This window comes from Monopterus albus, unplaced genomic scaffold (assembly GCF_001952655.1).
Source record: "Monopterus albus unplaced genomic scaffold, M_albus_1.0 scaffold69.1, whole genome shotgun sequence".
NCBI lineage: Eukaryota > Metazoa > Chordata > Actinopteri > Synbranchiformes > Synbranchidae > Monopterus > Monopterus albus.
In genome coordinates this window covers 3984996-4004535 of record NW_018127949.1, presented here as the reverse complement: position 1 = coordinate 4004535, position 19540 = coordinate 3984996, and the positions used below count along the sequence as shown (strand labels likewise).

Genomic DNA, 19540 nt, shown 5'->3' with positions numbered 1-19540 from the left:
AAAAGGGACACAGGAGGGGGAAAGAGCTCTTCCTGTCTGACTACACTAACACAGATGTCATTGTTTGCTCAACGCTGGCTCACTTGTGGGGCATATTAAGCCAGATCAGAGAAGGAAATGACATACTAAAACCGCATATGTGCAAACTATGGCCTACAACATTTATGGTGGATTTGTCCCACAGCCATAATCCAAGTATTAGTTTTCTAAAATCACTTGATCTGTAATAAACATTGAGAAATTCTAGACCACAGCCAATTTAGACCAGTTTTCAGTTTTACTACTGGGGCAAAAAATATAAAGTTTGGCCTCTTACTCTACGGCTAAATTAGGTCATTAGCTCATGAGGTAACCCTCTCCTCCAGGGCTCTGTGCCAGTCACAAACAATGAAAACAATGAACTGGCCCCATCTCACAAAGGTGACGAATACTCAAAAAATTCCTGGATCCAGATAATAATCGCAACCACCACCAAAATCTAAAGGATTGCTCCGTGGGCCATACCCTACCTCTCCAAAAAAAGTTAATCAAAATCCATTCATTACTTTTTGAGTTATGCTATGAACGAGCCAGCAAACAAACGCCGGTAAAAACATTACCTCTGCCTTGGCAGTGGTAATAATCTATAAATTAAACTTGTCGCTACAGAAAAGTCAAGTGAACTATGAGCTCCCTTCTACAGCTGGACAACTCCATATTGTCCTGCAGAATGCACGCCTTGGACAGGAAGTAGAAGCTCATAGGAAGAATGCCCTGCAAACTTAAATCAACATCAACAGGATATGTATGATTTACAGGGCAACATCCAGTGCACTCAGGAGCAGCGACCCGTCACGACTGAAATAACGCCCTCAAACATTATCGTAGCTTTCTCTTCAAAGACATCAATTCAGCTGATACAAGCAGGGCTGTGCGCATAAGTAAATACTGTAATCTAGTCATCAGAGAGAGGGGAACTCGCACCCCCGCCCCCACCCCGACCCCACCCTCCTTTCAGGAAGCAGCTACATAAATACTCTGTAGATATTTTGTAGTACACCATCTCACATGTAACCTGAAACATACAGAGGGCTGCAGCGTTGAGGGCAAATGGATCAGATTTGTGAGGGCACTGGCCACAGCACTGACCACTGTTTTGATATTTCTAAAAATCCAAGTTAAGGTGGAATCCTCTCTCTTACTGCAGACACACTGTGCATAGATTTACTGTCTGTCAAAACCAGATTTCTCCTTGGAATCTATATTATTCAGGGGCTGAGATTACAGACACAAATACAGAAAACAGTGTGTTATTTGAATCTATTTCCTAGAAGGTGTTACAGCAACCCAAAGTGTTATGATTTAAAGAGTTGGAGAGAGAAGACCTGCTACTGGAAACTGGCCGTTCAGCACATCATCTACAGCAGCTGCTCCAGTCAGCCAGCAGACTGATGGATGGCAAGTCACACTCGATGTTGCGACACCCTTGATTTTCTTCTTATACAACCCAAGACTGCCGATTCAAGATACTGTTACATTTTTAAAGGTTTCACTTTAATATTGTTGTGATACATTCCACCCATAAAACTGACAAATGAGCTTGGGACACACTGTTGAGTCAAATATATTTCCAGGGCATAAATTTATTTATTTGGTCGTGTACATGATTTATAGTTTAGCGTTAGAAGTGTACTTTCATTTCTTGGTTAGTATGATTAAATAGACAACCGATAAGCCACTGTGTAACACTGGCTTTTTCTATTAGGGAAATTAATGTTTTCTGCTGCAACAAACATTTAAAGTCACCACTGTCAATTATTGTACATCCAATGAACCATGTATATGACATTACACTTCATCATGGTGATATAAACAGTGATTTGTTGTTAGCCTCTGTTCATCTGAAATATCACTGCTCTTCTCACACATGCCTGTAAATCAGACTCGCAACGCTGTGCTCAGATTAAGTCATATTCTGTTACCCTGCATCTTTTCGCCGTCCACATAGCTATTCACCAAGATGACCAAGATCATAAAAAGTTAAACATCTCTTTCCACTCTCTTTGGGCCTTTCTTCCACACTAAGCCACACCTTTTCACACCCAAAAAATGAATTTTTTGAAAGCCTAACAAATCCAGAAACATCAGCCTAATGTTTCATTGCAGCGACGGATAGTGACGTACTCAAACATGGTTGGAGGCTGTGTGCCAGGATACCTTTGTAGACATGCAGACAGAAAGACATGGGTAAAAGGAGGAAGTAGTATGACATACAACTAAGGTCCCTGGTCAGGTGTGACACAATTATAATGCATGCGTCAACTATTTATCAGTCGCAACCAAATTAAAGACGTTCTGTTTAAGTTCTCCGACATCGGAAACAAAACAAAAACGTGTGATAATGATTAAATCATTAGTCATGCTTTATTAAAACATGGTATAAGTTACCATAGACAGCAGGAGGGGACAGTGGGTAGTCAGCGAGTCATGCTACCTGACATGGGGATTACTGGTGTGGATAAGTGAAGAGCACTGTACAAACAAAGACCCATCTGCAGAGCTCTGAGGAAAAGAGATAAGAAGGTGTAGGAGGGGTTTTGATGAGGGGAATCGGGGGGTGGGGGTGTACTGATCATTGTGCCAAGCCGGCAGCTGTGTGATGGATTTCACATACATCTACTTGTCTATCTCTGCATCTCTTTGTGTCAAACAAAGAGCAAAAAGAGCACGCACAGTAGAGGATCACCATTTTCCCCCATTCATGTCATTTGCCCTGATTGTGCGTTGAGCATGAGTGAGCAAACACACCCCCGTGTCCCTTCACCATGCTCGACACAGGCATGCAATTATTGTGTTTGTCATTTACACTGGTCTCAGGCAAGAATATTTTCAGGAAGAGAAGGAAATCAAATACAAAAAAAGACTATTCTCATTTGCCATCAGAACAAACTGCTTGAAGTGAATCCACGGACATTTAAACCAGCAACATGACAGCCCTGTGCAGCGTTACAGCCACAGATTACTTCTAACCCAGCCACAGCAAAGACAGTGGCACTTTTTGTTCCCACAGAACTGACAGTACTGCACAGTAACAAAGGAGGACTCATTTCTAATAGGGTCAGGAGTGATTAGACAAGCGGCAGCACTGGCAGCTCATAGAGAGACCAGAGATCCCTCAAAATGAGACTGGATTTGTCAGAATACGACCTTACCAACTCCACTTGACCTGTTAGTGTAGTTAGCTGCTTTAAAATGAGTTAAAATGGCAATATAGTGTCTAGGATAAAACCTTTAAAGATGTTTTATTACACTACATTCAGTATTGGCAACATGTTTTTGCAGGATAGATCTGACTAACGAGTAGCACCCAACTGTCTAGACTTCATGTACAGTATGTGATGGCAGCCTGTTCACTGTGGCCTTTGTGAGCACTGTTGCGTTTCTGATGCATAATTTATTAGCCTCTCACAAAACAAATCTAAGATGTTACAATAAGACATCTGAAACAACTGTAGGTTGAAAGCAGATCACACTATTGTACTGGCATCAGTGTAGCTAAGATGAAACGCTTCATCATGACTAACATGATTGCAACATGCTACCTGCCGTTATCTCAGCTAATTTTTAAGGAAATTTATTGGAGTGTTTTATAAATATTTGCAGTATTGCGTTATTTGGACACAAACTACCTATTTTCCTTTCTTGTGGCTTCAACCTGACATCTGTAGGGAACAGTTTTATTTCAGGCATTAACATTTATCTGGTTTTGGCTCTTTCATTCAAAATAAAATGCTTTATTGTTATTTGAAATGGAAAATTTCGAAAGAAAGGTCAAAGGAGCAGATAAGCAAGAAGAGAGAACAGGAAAATAAGAAGACTGAGATGGTGGAGAAACAGACAGAGGGTACACAGATAGGTCTGCGTGGACTGTCCTTGCCCCACAAAAACAAATGACATCAGAGTTGCTGCCACTCAGCTGATGCGACTCAGAGAGAGGCTGTTAAGGAGAAAAGTACCCACTGCAGCTGCAGCATGGATCAGACAAATGTAATACAGAAATTACATTCTTCATTGTTACCTATTATAGAGCAATGACTGATGCAGATGGTTTGAGCAAGTGAACAAGCACAACCTATTATTCTCCCCTCCGTAAAGTGATTCTACAAGACAATTCAATCTAATTCAATTCCAAACATATTAAAGGGAATCAATTTAGAGGGAAAATTTAAAAGCAATTACCATGGTTAATGCCTAACATAATCACATGCGGCTCTGTTGACAAGGCATAGCCTGAGCATCACAAATGGAAGCGTTACAGGTGCCCCTATTGACTTGTCACTTCAAAGCTAACAATCACACCACAGTGAGATCATTACTTGTCATTGGAGTAAACAACAAATTAAATACAGTATATGGGCCACACTATGTATAGCTCAATCTAACTTATATAACAGAAATTGCATATCAGGAACAGAACTATTAAATATTATATGTGTATTTTGAGGCTGTATAAAGTTTGTTTAGGTTTGCAATATTTGTACATTCTGGATTAGTTCTAAACCTTAATATGTATAGCCTATGTGAATAAACAGTTAAAACTGAACAAAATTCCAATTCTGCATTGTTTTTGAACTCAGGAGAGACACTTAGCAAGGCATCAAACAGTGGAGAGTGCTGACGGAAAATCACTTCAAATCTGGTGAACACCCAAAGGTCAAAAGCAGAGTGTGCTACTGCTGATCAGCCTGCCTACTGGTCCGGAGCCATGACCTAAACCTAATTGGAAATAGGCTGTTCGAGGTGCATCTATCTGATTCACCATTAGCTACATGACTGAAAGCCCTGCACTAGAATGAAAATAGAAAATAATACTTGGAAATGATCTGATTTACCGCCTCTGAATTCAGCAAGAAACAACAGTGCAGTGGACACCAGCTGTTTCAATGCAAAGCACTATTTTGACTGATTTCTGAGAAATTTCAGTAGGTTTTGTGACAGATGAGTTTGGACAGAGAGCAAGCACCTTTGCACGCTGTCGTGTCGTGAAGGGAAAGCATTGTCCAAGACAAATATATTTGTTCTAAGATGTCAACCTACAGAGTGTCAGACAAAACACTCATGACAGTGGATTGTACTGAGGGCACACACAGTAAAATGCTGAGTTGCATATTAATGGAGAATACACTTCCAAAAGTGGGATATTATAATGCACTGGATCACTTTAGAGAATTCCTGGTATGTCTGGGGCAGCAAGAGCAGAAATTAGTTCTCAACAAAGCAAAACAGTTTGTCTTGATCATTAGATGATGGTGTTTTTAATCCCTTTAAATATCACCGTGCTATTTGTAATGAAAGAGTGCAACTACAAGCTCTTTACTATTTGTGTTTAGGCTATAAAATGTTAGACAACATCCAGGAACCCAACATGATGTATCATATTGCTTTGCCCCAAAAAGACCACACCCAAACACATTCGTTTAGAACCCAAACGGATCCCACATGATCACTGGTAGACCCTATGTGCTTTCAGAGAACAGTCCTCCTACCACTACCACCACTCCAGCAGGACATGGAGGAAATCTAATTGGGCACATGCACATGAAAGATGCGCTAAAAATTCCTTTTCATCACGGGGGGATGTTTTTTGGCACCAGCTGAAATATACTGTACACCCACCCCCATTTCCTCTCACTCTTACTTTTCATTTCCTCTCCTGAGCTTACACCCCACCCCCAAAATGTATTTTGGACAATAACCAATTACAGACACAGGAAAGCAGGGTGAAATATGTGGCCTGGAGCATGAAGGATTTTATATCATACTCAGCACTGATATGATAGTAACAACATGGGTGGTGGAGCTGTAAAAACAACCCTCTGCTTCACCTATCATGTTTTTGGAGATTGTGGAAAATGACAGCCATGGTGGAGGCTTGTAATATCAAGCTACCACCAGCAGATTAATAAAAACAATCAAGTAGAGCAGCAGGAGTTCTGACTGTTTTCAGGACAAAAGTACCAACTATGAAGGAAGGACCAACTGCTCGCTGGTGCAGCCACATGAGAAACACTGTAAGCTTGAACTGGACTTGATGAAAACGGACTCCAGCTAGTCTGCACTAATTAGTTTTTGCCATGAGACTGAAGGCATCTCTCTGGCCAAGCGGCCAACTAGTCCCCCTGCTGTGGCCCAGCTGCTGAATATGATAGTACAGCGATAAACTGGTAGTAGCACACAGCCTTTTATGTATTTTCTGTTGTAGTTCAGCCAAGTCTCAGTGTGCTGAGTCCATGTGTCAGATTTGGCCTAAAATACTGCCTAGGACACAACAGCCTCAACAACAACAAATAAACATAACAACAATACAAAACAGGTCCTTGTTTAGAGCCACATTCCCAGCATGCTGTGCTTCTAACAGTGCCAGCAAGTCTTAGCATCTACTGTCTGCCTATTCATCTTACACTAGTTCATCCCAGACAGTTGTAAAAGACTGCAAACCAGGGAGTGTCTTAGTGTGTTCAGAGAGCAATGCATTCTCCCTCTCCAGGGAGGAGAGATCTGATGATCAAATCCCTTCCTGTCTCTTCACTGAGCCCCTCTCTGCAGCAAACAGAGGGTATTTTGCAGTCTCTCGTGTCAGCCATGTGTCTCACACTGCTGCCCACCAGTTCTGATGAAAGGCTTAATCATAAACAGGGAGAGGGAGGGAGAGACACTGCACTTGCAAAAGGTAACTAAGGAAACATGGAACTACTGTAATTATAGACAAATTCTGCATGCAGACCTACAATCCCCAAAAATGTCACTCTGTGCAGCAATGCCAATCAACTGATAAAACCATAACCAGGCAACAGTAAATCAAATGCATGTCACTTCTTTGAGTGGTGATTTATACATTTAAAAAAAGAACACAATACACAAATGAGGCCATCCACTGCAGTTGTTTTCTGAAACACCTGTCAATTTCTAGCAGAATAAAAATCAGTGTGCAAACACAGACCATATGGAAAAGCCCCACAGGGGGGACACTAAAAATACATGTTGTACATTTGTCTTTTGTTTAAGCGCCAGATGCAGAGAAAGTGCAGAGGATGAGGGTGTGAACAATCAGCAGCTTGCTGTGTGGATGAGCCACCCATTGACTAGGCTGGGCCTAAAAAAGCAACACTGTGATCAGTCCACATCATTATTACCCTAGCCTCTAACCTCATTTGCCTCCATGCTTCAGTTGTCTAACAGCACCAGAGAAAACACTTGGGGTTTCTCTGTGGCTGCCTGTGATCCCTGCTCTTTGTCATCTGACACACAACAGTCTCACTGTACAATGTGCTGTGAAAAGGGGTGACCCAGATGTCGAGTGGGCAGATATACAAGGAACTAGCACATGTTGCTCAGATAACATCACAAGCTACACACTATAAAAATTACTGTGCATTAAAAAAAAGGAAGGAAGAGGGAACAAGTACATTACTATAATAAAATAAAAACATTCCAATTGAAAGCCAAGTTCGATTTGATTTGATTTGATTTATTCTTTCAAGCATGTAAAGACAGTCGATATGTCAACACACATAATTTTACACATATCCAACAAATGCTAATCCAATATCAATTTGCTTATACCTAGTACATGCTTGAATGAAGTAGGAAGAAGTCAGACTGTTAAATCTAAAACAAGAATACACACAAAAAGTCTCAGATTAACAAACATCACACAAAAATTAGGCAGTTTTCCTGTGTATCCCTCCATTTCTGTAGATCTAGCTGTTTGTGGTTGTATTTTGTTTTTATCTGAACCATATCCTCTTTTTTTGACAAATAGTTGTGCAATACCATGAAATAGCAGTATCTATTAAAATAAAAGACAGAAATTCAATAAGATGATGCATCCTCAAGGCTCTTCCCCTCATCTTATTTCTAACATATTCCATCATCCAGGCTGCGTTTAACCTTTGTATCATTCAGGACAGCTCTAATGATCATCCCATACATTAGCATGTTATGGCACTCTCCTGAGTGCTACATGCCCATTGGCATCCAGGCCATGTCAGCTAACCCCTGACTGTAGGCTAACCACTGCATCTAACTGCACTCAATGACACACATTCATCACAGTCAAAACTGCCCTAAACACTATGAGGGTTCCCAAAGCATCAGAAACGTGCTTCTAATAAAAGAGATATCACCTCGCACAGCACACCACATCCTTTTTAACTCAACACAAAGAGCGACAACGCAGGCACTGAGTGAACACTCCTCGCTGTCACTGCGGGCCTTTGTGATGCGATCAGCACACTCATAATACAAGTCTCAGGAATACTGAAGTTAAAAATGAACTTTAGAGCAGATGAGACTTTGAATGAATAAGAGTAGAATTTACTTCCAACAAATAACAGGTGTTAAAATCGTTGTTCTGCATTTGTTTGACATAAGGATCAAATAAAACAAACACAGCTATTGTACATGTGTGAAAATGTTTATTAGACTCATTCCAGTGCCTTCACATGGAAAACGCTGCGAAAATATTGAAGGACTGATATGATGATCACAAACAACTCCCTGTGTCACAGCCTTGAAAGAACAGATAGCAAATGGGCTGCTTTAGCATGCATCCATTATTCATTAGGCACTGTACTCGTCCATGTCAACAACCTCTGCAGTGGCACAACCAAACCATTCTTTCTTTTGTCTCTCTCACACTCAGCTTTCATCACATCTTTCTATAATCTAGACCCAAACTGTTAAAGAGTAGGGATGTAATGATACCAAAAACACATGGTGTGATATTGTCATGATATTAAACGGTGAAGAAAAAATACGTTTATTAAATGACAAATCTACATTTTTGCATGATTTTACTGCACCTGCTTTCCTTCCTTATTAAAATAAAGACGACGACTAAATACATTGGGACAAGTCACGTAAAGGTGAGATTAGTGCTTTACTTGGAGTTTCTCAAACACCGTGGCCTACTTTTTTAATAAAAAAAGATTAAGAGTGGTTACTAAGCGGGTGGCTTTGCATTTGTGCATCCAGTTTGTTTGCCCATCTCCGTTAAAACGTAGCGCACAGTTGTGTCCCGTCTGTTTCTACGAGGCATATCCAAGACTGTCACTGTTCAGCATTTCTCAATTTCTTTTCCACCCTTGTCATTTGCTGAAACGGGAAAACTGAAATGCTGCCCCACAACAGGCCTACAAGTCAGTGATGGAGCAACCGCTACATAAGTTTCAAATTCATTGACTTTAATGCAGTTATACTAGTGAAATAACCATATTTTCTGATAGTGTCACAGTCCAATATTGAAAAATTACAAATATCGTTACATCCCCACTCTTTACTCTCTCACACCCAGCTTTCATCTCATCTCTATAGTAAGAAGAAGAAGCTTTATTTTATTGTCATTGTAACATTGTGACACATGCAACGAAATTTTGTTTGGAGCCGAGGGCCCCGGGCCGCTGCGTACATGCACACCACCAACACGGGCAACTTGGGGAGTTCAGTGTCTTGCCCAAGGACACTTCGACACGTGGACTGCAGGCACCGAGACTCAAACCTTCAACCTTCCAGTTGAGAGAAAACTGCTCTACCCACCGCACCACTGTCAACACGCAAATGCTTAAAGAGCCTATAAACTAAAAAACACCCAACAAAACACTTTATAATCCAGCTCAATTTGATGTCAGACTTGATTGACCTGACATTGTTCCAGTGAGCCAATGCAAAAGAAAAATCATTACAAGTGCTGACGTACAGACTGAGAGCATGACTGGTTGTCACCTTGATGCATCTCCAACCAGGCTTCAGAGTTTATGGTGCTGCAGAAATGAGAGGTCATCCCTCTTTCTATATGCACCAGCACCATGTCAGAATCAGCCTGATGCTTTTGCACTCAGACGCCACTTTACCTTGTTCTGTGCCAACAAGATCTTTAACATTCCATGTTATTTCTGAGGCATATTAAACAACAAAATAAAAGCCTTTTTAAGAAATTACAGTAATTCCCTGAACATGTGCAGAGACAAGCCTCAGTTTCACACTCTAGAGACATTATACAGTACTTTATCATAAACATGGAGATGTGTAGGCATGTGTGGGTGTGATATTTTATGTGCTTATAAAATGACAGCAGATACTCGCACTAACATCAAACAGCCTTCAAATCCACAACAGCTGGATCTATTTTCCTGGTTGTCACAGCAATAATAACCAAGGTCCTGGTCTCTGGTTTGCTTTGTTTTCCCTCACAGAAAAACTAATATTTGCTTTTCCTTATCTTTCATTCAAATAAAATAAAGTGGGCTGAAACACATTTTAAGCCGAAGCTGGAGATGTTTACTTTCACTTCAGTTAATTCAGGCCACATAGTGCAATCATCATCTCTTCTGGTCTCCACCCTACTTTCCCTGAGCAGGTTGCCATATTTTAGTCTAAGAAAACAAATTCATAGCTAAATTCAGTACAAGTTTTTATGTCTAAATCACATCTGTCAACAAACCACCCCCACCCGAAGCTGATGGCAAGTACAGAAGTGTGCGAATATAACAAACAAGCTTTGACAATCTCCTTGATATCTCTGCAAACTGAAACATGGGCAAAGCATATAGCTCTTAAAGGTTTTTCCCCTCATAAAGAACCGATAAAATAACAGCAAGGTCATCAGCTCAGTCTCCCAAAACATGTCTCCTAGCAGCTTGTACTTGTAATGTGATTACTTTATGTAGCAACAAACAGAAATACAACAGAGAAACTGGAGGAGGGATTCGCACTTTTGAGAACCTAGAGTCGCCAAATGTTTGACATTTTTGCTTAAATGATTAATCTATTATCAAAATAGCTGCAGGTTTTATTTCTAATCAGCTAGTTGTTGCAGCTCTTGGTGAGTCCTGTCAGTATAACAAATATCAGAACAGAGTAGGGGTGTAAGAACATATCGATGCACTTGAGTATCACAGTATTACATTTTGCGATACTGTACCGATTCTCAAAAACAGAGTTTGTATTTATAATTAGTTCCCGTGTCACATAGTGCTATGTTGTTGCATGTTAGTGACTGTGACAAATGCAGATCCTTGTTCTGCATAAGAACTAAACTTTTTTACAGGAGTTTTTATACATATGGTAGCATGTTACTTCTATAGTTAGATTTTTAAAACAGTGGCAATATAATCACCTTGTTTACAGTATTGCAATATATCAAACTGTAACTCCTGTATTGAGATATGTACATATTGCCAGATTCTTGCCAATACACAGCCCTAAAATAAGCAGGTTCTACTTGAAGGTTTTAAGGGTTGTAACATTATTTTGGAATGATAGACAATTTTTGTCATCAAATGAATCTTTGTCAAGTCTCATGTGCTGTGCCTTACTGTTAACTCAAACCAGGATGTAAGTTCCTTGTATATATAGCGGGCAGGTGACACATCTAAAAGAGGAAGAACCTTGATCTCTGTCCAGTAGTTTCTATGCTACAGTACAGTGACAAAACTGCCTTATAAGTACAGCTGAGTCAACACACACAAAGATCTGCACAGCTTCAGGCTTGTACATATATCAGTCACTAGCCACAGCAGTGTCTCACTTTCCCTCCATGGAAGCATTAATGCCAACCTCGAGTGTAACACAGATCACATGGTGCAGGGCGGCTGCAGGCAGCAGTTTGCACAGCCATGTGTTTAATCAGCCCTGCTTTGATGGAGACACACCCTCATTATGTCACTGAGGTCTCACCTCTGTGGGAAGCTGTGGGGCTCTCCAGACGCTACAGAAGTCCCCACCTGTTGTTCATGCTTTCCCTGGTTTTGCTGTTCTAGCACTGCTTTTAATCATATTTTATGCTTTTTTTTGGTAAATACTACTGTATGTCACATCCAATACAAGCTGTAGCCCCTTCCCTGATCATTACTTTGAGTTTATAATCCAACTGCCTGGTTAAATAAAGGTTAAATTTATCTCCTCATGCCAAATGAATTATAATATGTTTTATCAGCATGATGCCAGTGCATTCTAGAGAACTAGCAGCAAGCACAAACAAGCCTATGGTTACAACATACTACAGCCTAATGTGCTCCAGCAAGCTTCCACTAAAGAAAGCACAAAACAAACACTGTATCAAGAGGTAGACGTTGCTTTTACAGTTTTCATGCGTAATTCAGGGGCCTTCTTTGATGCTGGCTAGAACCATTTCTTGCAGAAAATATCTGACCAGGCTCATCTTTAATTGTCTTTATATCCATTAGTTCATTATGCGCCTCCTGTATTTCAGGAAAAAGCGCACCTTCAAGCACAATGTAGTTAATGTGACTGCAGCCTCAGGGAGAGAGCAGCACTTACTGCATGTAGTCTCACTGAGGCAGCTCAAAGTCAGAGTCGGAGCGTTTCCAAGATGCCGAGAGAGGTGCTGGATAAACAGAGGGTGGGCGGACAGCAGAGATTAACTCGGGGGCTGGCACTTTGAGCCTTGTACCCAGCGAGCTGTTAGAAACTCCAGGAATGCGCAAGTCGTTCCTCTTCACCCCACTGTGGATTTGATTAATCACCACATCTGCTCACATCACGCAGCAGACCCACATACAGATAACTTGTACTTCACAAGAGTTCCAATATGCCAACCTAAAAATAGCTCCAAAACACTCTAGAAAAGAGCATTTTGGCAGTGTGTTAGTTAAATGTAGGCTGAATATAGCTACTTCCATTATAAATCCATAAAGTATTTGCACAGTGTAAGAGGGTTAGACTGCAAACAACCGACCTTCTCACCTTTTTCCCTTTAATAACCCAAATCTCCTAGTTACATACTGTATATCAATGCACATGATAAATACTGTACAGGTTAAGGTTGTCACTTAAGACTTCACAATAAAGGAGAAGCAGAGCATAAGAGGGCCAGTTTACAAACTATTGGCTTGGATCATTTTGATTAGGGCAGAGACTGAATGTACAGCCGTGCAGGTTTCTTTTTTCCACATGTACAAAATCAGCTTCAGAGAACAGAATTGCACTGGGTTCAAACATGGAGAACCCAGATCAATCTGCCGACAGCCCTCAGCAGCAGAATGTTACTTCTTCTTTCGTTCTTAAACTGTCTCATTTGTCTTGGCAAGTACTGACCATTTGTTTTCACTGCATCCTGCATCGTTACATCTGCCAAAGCAACTCCCATTCTTCTTAGGACTATGCAGTGTAGATTAAATTATAAAAGACATAAAGAACGGCTATGTAAGAAACAAAACTGTTCAAGACACTAAAACCAAGGTGAAGAAAGGTATCTGATGTGGCTGCTCTGTGAATATGATATTAGAAGACTGTTACAAATGAAGCCAACTGTGTGTCAGAAAATGAAGGAATACACTTTTTTGAACTCGTTTTTAAGATGTGCAGTTGACAGCTGATTGTCTAAAGTCTGTGGTCAATAAAAGCTCTGCGTTTAAAGAGGTTGGGCTGGGGCCCAAGAAAAGACAGCTGAGCATGGCTCACTTGGCCCATTTGACATGACTGGCCTGAGTATTAAACTGCTAAGAAGTCAGGTGTATACAGCATAAAGGAGCAGAATCACTGTTTAAAAACAACTGGACGTGACACCAGACTGTAGTCAGGGTGAGATGAAGGCTATTTCTTATTTCCATGAGTGGCACAACAAGATTTCTACAATAAAATGCTTTCTTTTTCCCCCCATTTGTTCATTCTAGAAGGAGCCTTGGTCAGTCTAATGTAATTAAGCAACCTCTCTCTGACATTAATGAACCTATCCAGTCATGTTGCCATGTTACTGTATATGGCCCAAAGTACCGTGACAGCACAGCGAAGCACCAGAATCTGTGAACACAGGTCCTGCAAGGGCTAAGACACAAAAAGGAAACCGTGACAAAAAGGTATGCAGAATTACTTTCACTGTGGGACTATTAATGCACTTTGTCTCAGAATTACATCTAAATTAGTCTTTTCAGGAGTATAGGCTTTACTGTCTGTTCTCTCTTTAATGATCGGTGGAGCACAATTTCACGGCCTCTTGCTTCATGTAACTTTGCATTTCCATGGTCTGATTAGACAAATGTCAGACTTGGGACAGTCATTCATCTCCCCTTCCCTTTACGCAGCACCCTGCTACAGACAATCTGCTCCAGGGACCCTGATCTATTGGTGACCCTGACCTCTGGCTGCCCTGAGGAGACACCATCCTTATGGGGATTAATGTCATGGCCAGTGATTATTTCATTACAAACCACAACAAAATTACACATATTTCTGAATCCAACACCAAGTTGCTTAGCCAATTACATATCTAGAGGACTCAACGCCCCGGAGCAGCGTCCTCCTACTGTAACATGTCTTAGCACATCCTGATATCTGAAGTAGCCTACCAATATCCTCTATTCACCGACGTGTTGAAACCGGCTCAGCCCTCATAGACGATCAGCTACACAACAAATAGAAAGAAGCCTAATCTTTATTGTCATGCAAAAGCCCAACAGAACAGATAAGCGAGGGGAAACAAAGGCCTAAAAGACATACGAGCACAGAAACAAACACTTGCTCCATTAACCCGCACTGATGAAGTGCAGGTTGTCCAACGCAGAGCAACATTTGAGCCAAAGACAAACATGTTGCCTTTAACGAGGAATCCCCGCCACGCCAACGCTGAACGCACACCTGAACGGACGGCTCACAATCACCCGCGCGCCGCTGCGTAACACACAGGTAACACGACGTCGCCTATATGCCACTGAAAAATTGACGTTTTCCACTCGCTAAATAATTGTCAACATGCAAAAGGCAGCTCATTAAAACGGAGTAATCCCACTACTCACCTTGACGGCTTAAGCGTTTAGTCCTGAGCGCAGACTGTCTTGGAAAAGACGAGGCGGCGTTTCAGCGTTGTCGCCTGTCAGCGGGAAGGAGGAGTTTGTGTTTACTCCAACACAACAGAGCTGGATGACAGCGGCCACACGGCTGCTCCGTGCGCTGCGCGAAGAAAGGGAGCCACGCTCTGGACGCAAACCTCATTACAACATGTGCGCCTCCACAGGACACCTGCCCTTCTCCTGCTTGTCCTCAAGTCACTTTGGAAATGGTTTGGGTTTTATAGTTTGGGCTTGATTTGGTCCCAGTTATAATAACATTCTACGTATGAGCTGTGGAATGAAATCACCCTAAATAATTTTAAAATGTCGGGAGAAAAAAGCCCACAAAGCTTATTTATTACCTCTATCAAAGTAATATAAAACAACAATTACAATGTCGAAACTGTATGTTGGCATAATGAAACTATATAAAACAGAGATTACACCATGTTCTGCTGAACTCTGAGAGAGATGCAGTGTTGACCAAAAGAGAAAGAGTTCATTAAGTTAAGATGGCCCCGGTTTCTTACCTCTGCACTGTAAAGCATTAAAAATGTTTGAGAGAGCTAAATACAAGCCTGCTGCTGAAATTAGGATTTAAAAAAAAAATCAGATACAATCAATTTAAACAGGATTGGTGGTAAAGGTTTCCTCTGTAATGTCCTTGTTTATTTATGATATTACTGTATTTGTATTAATCCCTGAAGTGTGAAGAGGAAATCTTTGTATTAGAACGTCACACCCTAATCATAAATACATTCTCATATTTTCCGTGAAATGATACTGACCCCTGTCTTTGCTTTGGCGCTTCACTGATAGCACAGTGCCAATGTTCTTCCCATAATGGCACAGGTAAATAATTAATCTGCATGATGTTTTATGACTCTACAGTTTCAAGAACTTTGAATCCAGGCCTATGTGTAGACACCGATCAACAGTAACTAGAGTTATTCAAAGTTTCTTAAAAATATAAAATCTTTTACATTCTCTGAAGTTGCTTTTGTTCAAATGACTTTCTTCTCATGTTTAAACTGTTGGGGAAAGCTGGTGTCCCTACCATGACAACCAGCCCTGTCTTTTCCTTTCAAACCAAAGGTCACAGTCATAATCGAAAGATTTTATGACTTCTAGTCCATATTCACTCCACCCAGGAAGATAACTCATACACAGAATCTTCAGAGGATTAGAGGGTCCTAATCGGCTTCTGAGGCTTCATCGGAGCATTAAGGAACAGACACCGGGATTTAGATTTACCACTGGAATACAGCAAAAATGCCTTCCACTAAGAAAAGTCTATATTTCCTGTCCAGTGCGCTGGTTACTGCTATATCTGTTGGCGTGCTGGGGTATGGCATGTCAACAGAGTGGGCTACAACAACAATGAAGTGCGCAAGAAAAGAACTTGGTATCTTTAATGGAACTGCTGTAATCACTTTAAAGCTTTTTGATGGCGTTCTGAAGAGATTCTCTTGCCCTACATTTGATAACACAGATGCTTTTCAAGGTAAATTTCCATGACTCTCAAATGGCCAGCTCACCCAGAATACAACACACTTCCTCATTTACAAACTTGTAGAATGGAACTGTTTTGCGATATCCATGTCTGAGATTTCCTGTTTTCAAACAGCAGCACTGTAAAATTACATTTAAATAATTCAATAGCAGCATGTCTTTCCAGGGCCAACGTCTCTGTTACTGTAATAATCCGCAGATCCACAGAACAGCTGTTTGTGGATAGATGCTATTACTTTTGGTGATATTGTTGGATATCTAATAACAAGGGCAAACACAACCAAACCTATCTGCGGGGCTAGTTAAATGAAGAAATAATGTTTTTTGTGGCGAACAAGACATCATTATTGTGTACCTACAGTACACCATTAGTGCACATTACCACTACTGACACCATTCGATTTGATTCTCAAAGTTGAGGCCTCTTCAGCAGCCTGTAATATAACATAATGCATGTAAGCTCTGCTAAATAATGTAACCATAATATTCTCCTGTGTGTGTGTGGGTGTGTAGTGATTCCTATGTTGAAAAAAATAGGCGGTTCCTCAGTAGTCCTGCACGGGCTGGTTGTGTGCCTGTTGGCCCTGTGTCTGTTGTTTTCTGCCGTCAGCATCCTCATCTGCCTGTACAACAGTGTGAGTAACCCTTATCAAACCTACATGGGGCCTATTGGCATCTACACCTGCAGCTCACTCAGTGGTAAGTGAAACAAATATTATAGCACGTAACATCTGGGAATAACACAAGTGGAATACCCAGAAATAAATCAGCATACAGTGGTGTGAAAAAGTGTTTGCCCCCTTACTGATTTCTTATCTTTTTGCATGTTTGTCACACTGTAATGTTTCAGATCGTCAAACAAATTTATATATTAGTCAAAGATAACACAAGTAAACACATCATGCAGTTTTTAAATGAAGGTTTTTATTATTAAGGGAAAACAAAATCCAAAACTATAGAGCCCGGTGTGAACAAGTGTTTGCCCCCTAAACCTAAGAACTGGTTGGGCCACCCTTAGCAGCAACAACTGCAATCAAGCGTTTTCGATAACTTGCCATGAGTCTTTTACAGCGCTGTGGAGGAATTTTGGCCCACTCATCTTGGCAGAATGGTTGTAAGTCAGCCACATTGGAGGGTTTTCGGGCATGAACCGCCTTTTTAAGGTCATGCCACAGCATCTCAATTGGATTCAGGTCAGGACTTTGACTAGGCCACTCCAAAGTCTTCATTTTGTTTTTCTTCAGCCATTCAGAAGTGGACTTGCTGGTGTGCTTTGGATCATTGTCCTGCTGCAGAACCCAAGTTCGCTTCAGCTTGAGGCCACAAACAGATGGCCGGACATTCTCCTTCAGGATATTTTGGTACACAGCAGAATTCAGGGTTCCATTTATCACAGCAAGTCTTCCAGGGCCGGAAGCAGCAAAACAGCCCCAGACCATCACACTACCACCACCATATTTTACTGTTGGTATGATGTTCTTTTTCTGAAAGGCGGCGTTACTTTTACGCCACACATAATGGGACACACACCTTCCAAAAAGTTCAACTTTTGTCTCATCTGTCCACAGAGTATTATCTCAAAAGTCTTGGGGATCATCAAGATGTTTTCTGGCAAAACTGAGACGAGCCTTTATGTTCTTTTTGCTCAGCAGTGGTTTTCGTCTTGGAACTCTGCCATGCAAACCATTTTTGCCCAGTCTCTTTCTTATGGTGGAGTCATGAACACTCACCTTAACTGAGGCAAGTGAGGCCTGCAGTTCTTTGGATGTTGTTGTGGGGTCTTTTGTGACCTCTTGGATGAGTTGTCGCTGCGCTCTTGGGGTAATTTTGGTCGGCCGGCCACTCCTGGGAAGGTTCTCCACTGTTCCATGTTTTCGCCATTTGTGGATAATGGCTCTCACTGTGGTTCGCTGCAGTCCCAAAGCTTTAGAAATGGCTTTATAACCTTTTCCAAACTGATAGAGCTCAATTATTCTCTTTCTCATTTGGTTTTGAATTTCTTTGGATCTCGGCATGATGTCTAGCTTTTGAGGATCTTTTGGTCTACTTCACTTTGTCAGGCAGGTCCTATTTAAGTGATTTCTTGATTGCGAACAGGTGTGGCAGTAATCAGGCCTGGGTGTGGCTAGAGAAATTGAACTCAGGTGCGATAAACCAGTGTTTTGACAGGGGGGCAAACACTTGTTCACACAGGGCTTTGTAGTTTTGGATTTTGTTTTCCCTTAATAATAAAAACCTTCATTTAAAAACTGCATGATGTGTTTACTTGTGTTATCTTTGACTAATATATAAATTTGTTTGACGACCTGAAACATTACAGTGTGACAAACATGCAAAAAGATAAGAAATCAGTAAGGGGGCAAACACTTTTTCACACCACTGTATTTTGTACTATGTTGCACACCCAGTTGAAGCAGAGCTTGTGGTACAATTCTGTCCCGGTCTTTCATCTGTGACCATGCTGTACTTTCTCTTGCAGCATGCTTGTCAGTTGTGGTCCTTATCATATTTGTGGTGAATGTCAATGTGACCATCGTGGCAGAGGATCTGATAAAGAACTTCTCAGGGAATATTGCGATGGACCTAAAGGACCAAGCTTCAGAGATGCTTGTAGGATACTACCTGGTCATCCCTTACATGGTGCTGTCTCTCTGCGCCATTGCCTTAATCTACGTGTATGACCACGCGGCCTACACGCACAGGAGAGAACAGGAGAGACCTACTGAGGATGCACCCAAGGAGATAATGATGTATTAGTGGCAATGGAGTCAGCTTTCAGTGGCACAGATAAGTTGCTCATCAGGTCTTTCTGGAGTAACATATTGTAATAGAACATTACAGACAGAGACTAAAAAATTGATGTAGGAGTAGGGATGAATTTTTTCTGCATTTAGCACTGACATGGTTTGATAAAAGATCACAATACCATGTTTTTAATGTCATCTCATTTAGAAGAGCAGTTTTATCATCTCAGATTCTGTTATATATAGAAAATCTTAGATAATTTTGACTTGTTTAAAAATCTATTTATTTTGTGTATGAACAATTCAATATTTTCTGGTTTAATAATATGATAAAGTTAGTTTTAGTTTTCATAGTAAAATAAAATGTATCTTTAAATCTTAACACTGATGTCTCAGGAATCAACAGCTAATTATAAACCCAATGGCATTTTTTGCATTTGTGTCTGAAACAATAGTTTG

General features: G+C 40.9%; 2 protein-coding genes across 2 annotated transcripts in view; one reads left to right on the top strand and one right to left on the bottom strand.

The window, feature by feature from the left end:
• Positions 1-15135, bottom strand: part of ptprea (protein tyrosine phosphatase receptor type Ea) — a 44485-nt gene extending 29350 nt beyond the window's left edge. The window contains exon 1 of the mRNA XM_020605125.1: positions 14793-15135. The gene's annotated coding sequence lies outside the window, so the exon portion shown is untranslated. The remainder of the gene's footprint in view (positions 1-14792) is intronic.
• A 962-nt stretch (positions 15136-16097) lies between these two features.
• On the top strand, positions 16098-19205 carry clrn3 (clarin 3). The gene is made up of 3 exons (XM_020605202.1): positions 16098-16329; positions 16851-17036; positions 18817-19205. Exons 1-3 carry the CDS (start codon positions 16098-16100, stop codon positions 19092-19094), a joined length of 696 nt encoding a protein of 231 aa, XP_020460858.1. The 3' UTR covers positions 19095-19205.
• The last annotated feature ends 335 nt before the right edge of the window (positions 19206-19540 follow it).

Excerpts from the sequence above, each read along its gene's own strand:
- clrn3 (XM_020605202.1), top strand. The coding sequence starts at position 16,098 with ATGCCTTCCACTAAGAAAAGTCTATATTTCCTGTCCAGTGCGCTGGTT. Across the intron at positions 16,330-16,850 it reads TAACACAGATGCTTTTCAAG|TGATTCCTATGTTGAAAAAA; the intron begins GTAAATTTCCAT and ends GTGGGTGTGTAG. Across the intron at positions 17,037-18,816 it reads CACCTGCAGCTCACTCAGTG|CATGCTTGTCAGTTGTGGTC; the intron begins GTAAGTGAAACA and ends TTTCTCTTGCAG.